This window comes from Nansenia antarctica (assembly GCF_963989245.1).
Source record: "Nansenia antarctica genome assembly, contig: SCAFFOLD_212, whole genome shotgun sequence".
NCBI classification, from domain to species: Eukaryota; Metazoa; Chordata; class Actinopteri; order Argentiniformes; family Microstomatidae; genus Nansenia; species Nansenia antarctica.
Genome location: NW_027663108.1, coordinates 96459 through 107023, shown reverse-complemented (window position 1 = coordinate 107023; position 10565 = coordinate 96459). Strand labels below are relative to the sequence as shown.

Here is a 10565-nt window from a genome sequence, read left to right as displayed (position 1 = left end):
GTCCAGTGGTCTTAATTTTAAATTTTAATTTTTAATTTTGCCATTTAGCAGACGCTTTTATCCAAAGCGACTTACAATTACGAATTACAGGGACATTCCCCCTGGAGTAACTGAGGGCTAAGTGCCTTACCCAAGGGCACACCAGTAGTGGTGTGGCTTCAGGCGGGATTTGAACTCACAACCTTCCGATCCCAAGTCCAACTCACTATCCACTAGACCACCACTACTCTGGTCTGGTACCATGGCCTGGGGTGGTCCAGTGGTCTGGCACCATGGCCTGGGGTGGTCCAGTGGTCTAGCACCATGGCCTGGGGTGGTCCAGTGGTCTAGCACCATGGCCTGGGGTGGTCCAGTGGTCTAGCACCATGGCCTGGGGTGGTCCAGTGGTCTGGTACCATGGCCTGGGGTGGTCCAGTGGTCTGGCACCATGGCCTGGGGTGGTCCAGTGGTCTGGCACCATGGCCTGGGGTGGTCCAGTGGTCTAGCACCATGGCCTGGGGTGGTCCAGTGGTCTAGCACCATGGCCTGTGGTGGTCCAGTGGTCTGGTACCAATGGCCTCCTCCTTACTTCCTGTCTTTCTCTACAGTCTCTGACTTCTCCACACAAACAAAAAATGGATCCCACCTGCCTCCCTCCCCTCCCTCCCTCCCCCCTAGTCAGTGCTGATGTGACGTGCCCTGATGGGTGTGAGTGATGCAGTGGAATGCTCGCTTTCAGCGGTCCAATCACATCAGCTCAGCCAGCCTCCTGTTAACCTCCATAGCTGCAAGTTCACACACACACACACACACACACACACACACACACACACACACACACACACACACATAGCTCCAGTTCACTGAGCCGCATGAACATGTGACCATTGGTGCCCCTGCATACACACACCGACACGCTACACACACACGCCACACACAAACACTACACACACAAACACACACACACCGACACGCTACACACACACAAACGGTCCACACACACACACGTTACAAACACACGCTACACACACACACGTTACAAACACACGCTACACACACACGGTCCACACACGCTACACACACACTACACACACAAGCTACACACACACGCTACGCACACGCTACACACACACAAGCTACACACACGCTACACACACACGCTACGCACACACACGCTACACACACACGCGCTACACATCACTCTTCATCAGGGGGTCGTGACCTGACCTCCCGTTTCCCTCTGATGGGTCACATGAGTGAAGGGAGGGGAGGAGCCTGTCTGTCACACACACACACACACACACACACACACAGGATGTGCATAACAAAATGTTCTCATATTCGAATAATCGGTGGGTGCTTTGAACAAATAACAGATTATTCGATGTGCCGACATCCACAAACGCAGCCTTGGACCACCGGCAAGAAATAAACACAAAAAAACAAACCCAAAATCAGGCTAACATAACAATAATGCACAACAGAATCTCTTCAGCTTCAACTGATACTCTCTCTCTTTCTCCTTTCACACTTTCAGCAGGGGACCTACCAGAGCCACGAGACGTAAACACTGCTGCTAGCCACGTAGCCCTCACAATGCTAGGCTAGGCTAGAAACACTAGCAACGTAGCACCCACAAGGTTAGGCTAGGCTAAAAACACTAGCAACGTAGCACCCACAAGGCTAGGCTAGGCTAAAAACACTAGCAACGTAGCACCCACAAGGTTAGGCTAGGCTAAAAACACTAGCAACGTAGCACCCACAAGGCTAGGCTAGGCTAAAAACACTACCGGTAGTTAATATTCTGCTTGTGTGTTGTGTGTGTTGTGTATGTTGTTTCTCTGTGCATGGTTAATGCAAAAACAACAAATGGTGCTACAGAACCAACATTAGTTCTGTCCGTTAATTTGTGTTTATTTGAATGGAAAAGAATGTTAACGGTCCTGATGATAAAGGAATGTTAACGGTCCTGATGATAAAAATCGACATTGACCCTCAGAAATGATTATTCGAATAATCGATTATTCCGTCTCATCCCTAACACAACCAGCCACCCACCCACCCACCCACCCACCCACCCACCCACACACCCAGCCAGAGAGAGCAGACAGGGAGGGTTAGGGTTAGGGTTAGGGTGTACCTGGGCTTCTTGGGCGTCTTGGCCTTGGGGGTGGGGGTGCTCCTCTTCCTCTCCTTAGGCTCCTTAGGCTCTTTGGGGGTCTTGGGGGTTTTGGGGGTCTTCGGGGACTTGGGGGTTTTGGGAGTCTTGGGGGTCTTGGGCTCTTTCGACTCCTTCTCCTTTGGTTTCTTCTTGGTCTTCTTCTTCAGTGGTGGGGAGTCCTCCAGGGCCCCTCCCCCCCCCAGACCCTCCACCTCCATCCCCTCTCCTCCTCCCATCATCATCATCATCTCATCCTCCCCTCCGTCCTCTCCTCCTCCTCCTCCTCCTGCGGTCTTCTTCCTCTGGCCTCCCCCCTCCTCCTCCTCTTCCTCCCCTCCTCCTCCTCCTTCCTCGCTCACCTTCGCTTTCTTCTTCTTCTTCTTTTTTGGCTTGCTCTGTTGTGATTGGCCCGTCGGGTGCTGGTGCTGGCGGCTGGTTGGCTGAGAGGGGCCGAGGGCGCAGGGCCGGTCGGACGCTGTCGTCTCGCCTGACAGATCTGACGGGGAATGCTGCCAGGGGGGAGAGAGGGGGAGGAAGGGGGGAGGAGAGGGATGAGAGGGGGAGGGAAAGGAAGAATATTAAATATAAGTCAATATTTTCGATACACGACGGAAAACAGCAACAACAAGCAACCGATGTGGATTCATCTGATAACGGCTGTTTAGAGGGGTGTGTGTGTGTGTGTGTGTGTGTGTTACAGAGCTGTGTGTGTGTTACAGAGAGGGATGTGTGTGTGTGTGTGTGTGTGTGTGTGTGTGTGTGTTAGGGTTGGACGGTTTCCAATTTCTGATACCGTTAAACCATTCCCGAAAAAAAAAAAAAAAGTTTTTGGTTAAACCGCGTTCAGAATGACATGGTTGGTCATGGTTGTCGGCCTGAGACTGAGCCGCTGATCTCAAATGACGGAGCCCTTAGTAGCCTATTTTACTGCCAACCTGAACACATTCATGTCCAACACCGTGAAAATACCGTAAGCACAGTCGCAACACAATTAGGCTACTTCATAGTTTCACGAACAGACGTGGAAAGGCTTTAGACTTTACTAGACTACAGAGCACACGAGAACACATGAACCTGAACACCCCTAGCTCTGCTTGTCATGGGTACAAGGAACATCTATGGAGAACGACATCATGGAACGGCGTCTTAATTTAACGAACTGCTCTTCCTCATTAGCTTGGTTCTTACACAAAGGTTCAACTGCTGCTGAAGGGAATTCAGTTTTCTAATACCGCTCAATAACCACTGAAATACTTGACTTAGGATCATGCAGCGAACATACTTCAACATGTTCATTAAAGCCATGTGTCTCTGTCATTAAATCAACGATCTGTCATCACTTTTATAGCGTCTTCAACCACGCACACAGCAGGGCTGGACAAACACACTCAGGCCCTTTATTATATATCATATTATATATCGCAACGTGACGTCGATTTATGACGGTTTTATGACTGTATTGACATAAATACCAGGGTTTTTGGTTAAACCGAAAAACCGCCCCAACCCTAGGTGTGTGTGTGTGTGTGTTAGAGAGGTGTGTGAGCTAGCCAACCATGGCCCTCCATCCTCTCCCTCCACCCTCTCTTCCTCCCCTCCTCCTCTCTCCATCCTCTCCCTCTTCTCCCTCTCTCCCCTCCATCTCTTCTCCTCCCCCCTCCATCTCTCCCTCTTCTCCCTCTCTCTCCTCCTCCTCCTCCTCCTCCCCCTCCTCCCCCTCCCTCCCCCCCCCTCCCTGGTGGTCTGACTGACAGGAAGTCCGCTGGCAGCTGTTCGGCCCCCCAGCTGCAGATCCTCTCCCAGCGGCAGATGGGCCTCGGAGTTATGACTCATAAATTATACCATACCTCACAACCCAGGGAGGGGGGGGGAGAGCAGGTGAGGAGTGGAGGGAGTGAGGGTTGGAGGAGGGATAGAGATAGAGAGGGTTGGAGGAGGAGAGGAGAGAGTGAGGGGTGGTGGGCAGGAGAGGAGAGGAAAGAGGGAGAAAGAGGAGAGGAGGGAGGGGTGGAGGGAGGGAGAGAGAGATACATTCATGGACATCAGCAGTATGCCATTGCTCCCCACAGCAGAATAGATGTTCACAAAAACATCCTTCTGCTCACACACACACACTCAATGTTAGTATGAATGGAGACATGGCTGGACACACACACACACACACAGAGGAGAGATGTTGTGAATGGAGGGAGAGAGAGAGGGTGGAGGGAGAGAGAGAGAGGGTGGAGGGAGGGAGAGAGAGGGTGGAGGGAGGGAGAGAGAGAGAGAGAGAGAGAGAGAGGGGGTGGAGGGAGGGAGAGAGAGAGGGTGGAGGGAGAGAGAGAGAGAGGGGGAGAGAGCGAGAGAGACAGAGAGAGAGACAGAGAGAGAGACAGAGAGGCCTTCAAAGACTAAACTTTTTTCTGTAGCAAATGCAAATGTCCTGTAAACAGGAGAGGAGGGGACGGGAGGAAGAGAGGGGAGGAGAGGAGGAATGGAGAAGAGGGGAGGAGAGGAGTAGCAGACAGATTGGTGCATGGACGCATGCCAAACTACAGCAAGGTCACACAGGACGGACACACACACACACACACACACACACACACGCACACACACACACACACGGCCTGTCACAAACAGAGGTGTGCAGAGAGACAGACAGGCCAGAGAGGAAGGGAGAGAGATGGGGGGAGGGAGAAGGAGAGGGAGAGAGATGGGGGGAGGGAGAAAGAGAGGAAGAGAGAGAGAGGTGGAGGGAGAGAGAGAGAGGGTGGAGAAGGAGAGGGACAGAGAGGGAGAGAGAGAGGTGGAGAAGGAGAGAGAGAGGTGGAGAGGGAGAAGGAGAGGGACAGAGAGGGAGAGAGAGAGGTGGAGAAGGAGAGAGAGAGGTGGAGAGGGAGAGAGAGAGGTGGAGAGAGAGAGAGGTGGAGAAGGAGAGAGAGAGGTGGAGAGGGAGAGAGAGAGGTGGAGAAGGAGAGAGGGACAGAGAGGGAGAGAGAGAGGTGGAGAAGGAGAGAGAGAGGTGGAGAAGGAGAGAGAGAGGTGGAGAGGAGAAGGAGAGGACAGAGAGGGAGAGAGAGAGGTGGAGAAGGAGAGAGAGAGGTGGAGAGAGAGAGAGAGGTGGAGAGAGAGAGAGAGGTGGAGAAGGAGAGAGAGAGGTGGAGAGGGACAGAGAGAGGTGGAGAGAGAGAGAGAGGTGGAGAAGGAGAGAGAGAGAGAGAGATTGAGCTGCTGCTTTAACGGATAAATGTCTCCTCTCACCCAGCTTCCCCATAATCAATCACACACACACACACACACACACACACACACACACACACACACACACACACACACACACACACACACACAGAGAGAGCGTGCTAAATGTGACATGGGTAATGTGACAGGGTGTTGCAGGAGGAGGCCTGGTGTGGGGTTTCATCTGACAGGGGGGGAGGGAGGGGGAGAGAGTGACGGGGGAGAGAGTGACGGGGGAGGGACGGGGGGAGAGAGTGACGGGGGAGGGGGGGGTAGAGTGACGTGCCGGTTAATCTGCAGCCAAAGTGCTGCTCCTGCAGCTAAATACTCCCTGAAGGAGGGGGGAGGGGGTGCGGCCGCAGAGAGACACTCCATGTTGGAACCAGAGGGAGGGAGGAGGAGGAGGGGCCTATGCATCACTGGTAAAGTAGTGTGGCAGCCTTTAGTCTGGGGGGGGGAACAAGGCTGGGGGGGGGGGGGGGTCAGAGGTCAGGCCAACACCCTGGCTCACACCTCAGACACCCAGGACACACACACACGTACACACGTACACACACACACACACACACACATGTACACACGCGTCCACACACGCGTGCGTACACACACACATGTACACACACACACATGTACACACACACATGTACACACACGCGTACACCAGGGTTTCCGTTAACCGGTAATTCCCGGACATTGTCCGGTATTTTTTTTTGAAGTCCGACAAATTGAAAACTCGTCGGACATAAATGTCCGGTGAAAATAATTCCCTCTAAGCACAATTTGAATACAATTCGCTAAAGTTCACATTCTGATTCCTTCTATTTTAAAAAAGACGAATATATAGGCTATGTATTTCTTTTATTATGATATGATTTGACACCGGCATGATGATGACTCCTAATGTGTAGGCTGCCTATGCGAAACAGCGGTTGTTTCCGGTGTGCGCTATAACTCGTGCACAATCGAGTCGAGGCAGAGAGGAGGATAGCGATGTTTCTCTCTGTGATAGTGTGATTATGCAAGCCTTTTCTGAAAGGGATGAGAACCCGATTGTTTCAGCTTCTCCCAGGGAGAAAGTGGTAGAGTTACCATCCTCCCCGAGTCCTACCATACCATCCGCTGACAGCCTATCTCTGCCTGTAACCGGCGAGCGATTGCGTGTTGCTCAAGTAGCTGATCAGTCATTAAACAAATGTTTTTTACATGCAGCTAGTGAGGAATCTGAAATAGGGGGCAACGTAGTTTATTTCCTTAACGATGGGATATTAATGCGTAAATGGTCTCCTCCTAATGCAAATGGTTGTGAGTGGAATACTGTAAAACAAGTGGTTGTGCCTGTGGGTTATAGACAACAGGTGTTATCTGTAGCACATGAGAGCCAGTGGTCAGGACATTTAGGTATAACTCAAACTTATCAGCTGATATTGAAACATTTCTTTTGGCCCGGACTGAAGGCGGATGTTGCCAAGCACTGCCGCTGTTGCCATACTTGTCAGATGGCGGGTAAGCCTAATCAATCCATTCCACCCGCACCATTGCATCCCATTCCTGCTATAGGGGAGCCATTTGAACGTGTAATAATTGATTGTGTTGGACCTTTGCCTAGGACTAAAAGTGGAAGTCAGTATTTGCTCACTATTATGTGCGCTGCTACTCGTTTTCCCGAAGCTGTTCCGTTGCGTAACATATCAGCCAGCTCAGTGGTGAAAGCTTTAACAACGTTTTTTTCCACATTCGGTCTTCCTCTTGTTATACAATCTGACCAGGGCACTAACTTTCAGTCTAAGCTTTTCAAACAAGCCCTAAGAACGTTAGAGGTACGATGTCACGCCAGAAGCCTACATGCTTGCACTGTTCAATAAAATGTTATACATCTAGACATTGTGGTATTTCTTTATATACGTATCCCAGCCTGCCTATTGTTTCTCAATAAACAGTTATGTTCTCCTCATTGTCATACTCCCGAGTCCGATTAAGTATGATTTGACAGGCAGCTAAACGAAATGCCTTCCCAACCAGCGAGACCTGGTTATAGAAATGACGTTGTTTTATTGATAAAAAAAAAAGGGTAAAACTGGAAAGAGAAAATAGAAAACTCACATTAATCCCAAACAATTTAACAAACTTCAGTTAACGTAATGTGGAGTCCGTTCATTGATCGATGCTGTCTGTTCAGTTCCCAGTGAGGCGCCCGTTCAGCGCTGGACATAATGGCATAGCGCGCATGCGAATCATGTTATATTATTATATATTATATAGCTCGCATCTAATCGTATCGGATGAGAAATAGACATTAATTAAAAATTTTTTTTTTTTTTTAATAATATTTTAATATGATGACCGGAATATATCACGTTTGTCCGGTAAATCGAAATCTTCCCGGACACGATGTCCGGCGGCAATTTTTTCTAACGGAAACCCTGGCGTACACACACACGCGTACACACACGCGCGTACACACACGCGTACACACGCGTACACACACGCGTACACACACACGTACACACACAGGACAGTTGGGGGTATAATGATATGCATTACATGTTTCAAAAAAGGGCCTCGCACAGCTAGAGACACTAATAGAGTGTGTGTGTGTGTGTGTGTGTGTGTGTGTGTGTGTGTGTGTGTGTGTGTGTGTGTCTGTGTGTGTGTCTGTGTGTGTACGACAGCTCAGTCTAATTTGTCCTTCCACAGTGTCATTCATTACATAATGAATTATATAATGAACCTATAATTTAATTATTTATTTTAATTAATAATAATAATAATTAGGGATGTCCCGATCCGATACTGATATTGCATATCGCTGCGATATCGGTCCTGAATGCTGGATCGCAGATCGCACCAGAAAAAAAATAGGCAGCGATCTGGGGCTCGCGATCCGGCGTGTCACTCACGTGATGACAACAGTAGTAGTCAGTGGTCACGGGCATGAGAGTTGGCTAGTAGCTACTAGGGGTGTAACGATACATCGATGTCATCGATTCATTGACTAACGATCTGATTACATCGATGCAATGCAAAAATATCGATCTATATCGTCATCTTATGCGCGCAGAGAGAGAGAGAGACTTGAAAAAGATACGAATGTTTTTCATTTTTGATGAGAGACAGTACCGTATTTTCCGGACTATAAGTCGCGGTTTTTTTCATACTTTGGCTGGTCCTGCGACTTATAGTCAGGTGCGACTTATATATCAATAATTCATAATCTCTGACTGACATGAACTGACATACGGTAATCTCTGACTGACATGAACCAAGGAGTAACTTCCGCTAGCGCCTCATACACGATTAGAATAGCCATTATACTTGACAATGTGGACATTAAACACGACAATGTGGACATTAAACATGATGTTATGGACCTTATACACAATGTTATGGACGTTATAAACGATATTAAAGTCATTTATTCCTTCCAGAGACTGTTCTATGTTGCTAAATTACCCCCGCGAGGCTATTTTGCTACTTCCGCTAGCGCCACATACGCGATAGAATAGCCATTATACTCGACAATGTGGACATTAAACACGACAATGTGGACATTAAACATGATATTATGGACCTTATACACGATATTATGAACGTTATACACGATATTAAAGTCATTTATTACCTTTCAGAGGCTGTTCAATGTTGCATTGTTTGTAGGCCGCCCTTCATCCTAACTACTTCCGTTTTTCACCAAGCTATCTTTGTCATGGCCTTATACACGATAAATAGTCGTTACACTCGACAATGTGGACATTAAGCACTATATTATGAACGTTATACACGCTATTATGAACGTTATACACGATATTAAAGTCATTTATTACCTTTCAGAGGCTGTTCCATCCTGTTTGCTTGCTCCCGCGACGCCATTTTGTAGCAACGCGCTAGCTAGCCCTGGCTTTACACTCGATAATTTAAGTATTTCTAACCTTTCAGAAGAAGTTTTAATGTGAATTATGTCCTTCCTGGGCTTACAAATCCTCTCATGTCTCTTCACAGTGCCAGACTAGAGTCAAGCTCAACAGGGTCTTCTTTCCCCGCTGATTCCGCCAAGCCCGTTCCCTTGAACCATGCGACTTATAGTCCAGTGCGACTTATATGTGGTTTTTTCCTCTTCGTGACCCATTTTTGGCCTGCTGCGACTTATACTCGGGTGCGACTTATAGTCCGGAAAATCCGGTAAGTCTATCCCTTTTAATATATATTTTGGAACATCTCTCTGAACCAGGGAAGTGAACATACTCGCGTTCGCAATGAGTTCGCATTCACCGTGTGTGACTGTCTACTCTACTGGCTCGGCTCCACTTCTCGGCTCCTCCTCCTCTCGCGTTCGGCAATCTCCGGTGATCTTCGGAAATGTTCGGCTTGTGTGAGTGCGTCTAATGAGAGTGCGTCTAACGGGAGTCTAATGGGCGAATACATTGACCGTTTTGGACACCAAAGATATTTTTTAACATCTACTCTTCGAGGCGAATCCAGTCAGACCAATATCAGACCTGCTGGACGTGTGTGTGTGTGCGTGTGTGACTGGATGTCTCTCTGAACCTGTGTGTGTGTGTGTGTGTGTGTGTGTGTGTATGTTAATGAGCTGTATGTTAATTACCACTTATTACAATTGATAATTGTGTTAGATTGGCATATGATATCGCGTCATATCGATCATATCGTCATATCGATCTTGAATCGAATCGAAATCGTATCGTGACTGACATTGTGATATCGTCAAACATTGTATCGTCATACAAACAAATCGATATAATATCGTATCGTGATGAAGCTGGTGATTTACACCCCTAGTAGCTACCTGTGTGTAATGAGTCTGACAATGTCATGATGCCAGCTGGTGAAATCATAAACCATTTGCTTACGTAAATTTTCGGTTGTTTACATAGTCTGAAACTACAGATGGTAAGCTTTCAAATGATGCGTCATACATTGAAATCTGAAAAAAGTTCAAGACGACACGAGTATTTGAATGTTTGTCCAGCTCAAGAATGGTGACTGCTAAAAATGCTGCTAACAGCTAGCGGCTAACGTTTCGTTCTAAAACGAAAGTATGTTTACAAGCCAGGTCAAGTATTTAGTGATCGTTAAACTGTTGTATATTATATGGACTGGGTACTTTAAAACTTCAAGTTGCCTGTTATGAAAAAAACGAAAACCAGATATTGTTGACACCCCTTCGACTCTGCGACTGGTTTCTGGTCTC

The 10565-nt window shown here is 48.1% G+C and overlaps 1 protein-coding gene across 1 annotated transcript in view; it reads right to left on the bottom strand.

The window, feature by feature from the left end:
• Positions 1-10565, bottom strand: part of LOC308175301 (chromodomain-helicase-DNA-binding protein 7-like) — a gene marked incomplete at both ends in the record, with an annotated part of 49844 nt that overhangs the window by 32400 nt on the left and 6879 nt on the right. The window contains 3 exon segments of the mRNA XM_080550994.1: positions 829-875; positions 2120-2346; positions 2500-2649. Of these exon segments, the coding sequence (XP_080407120.1) occupies positions 829-875; positions 2120-2346; positions 2500-2649 (424 nt within the window).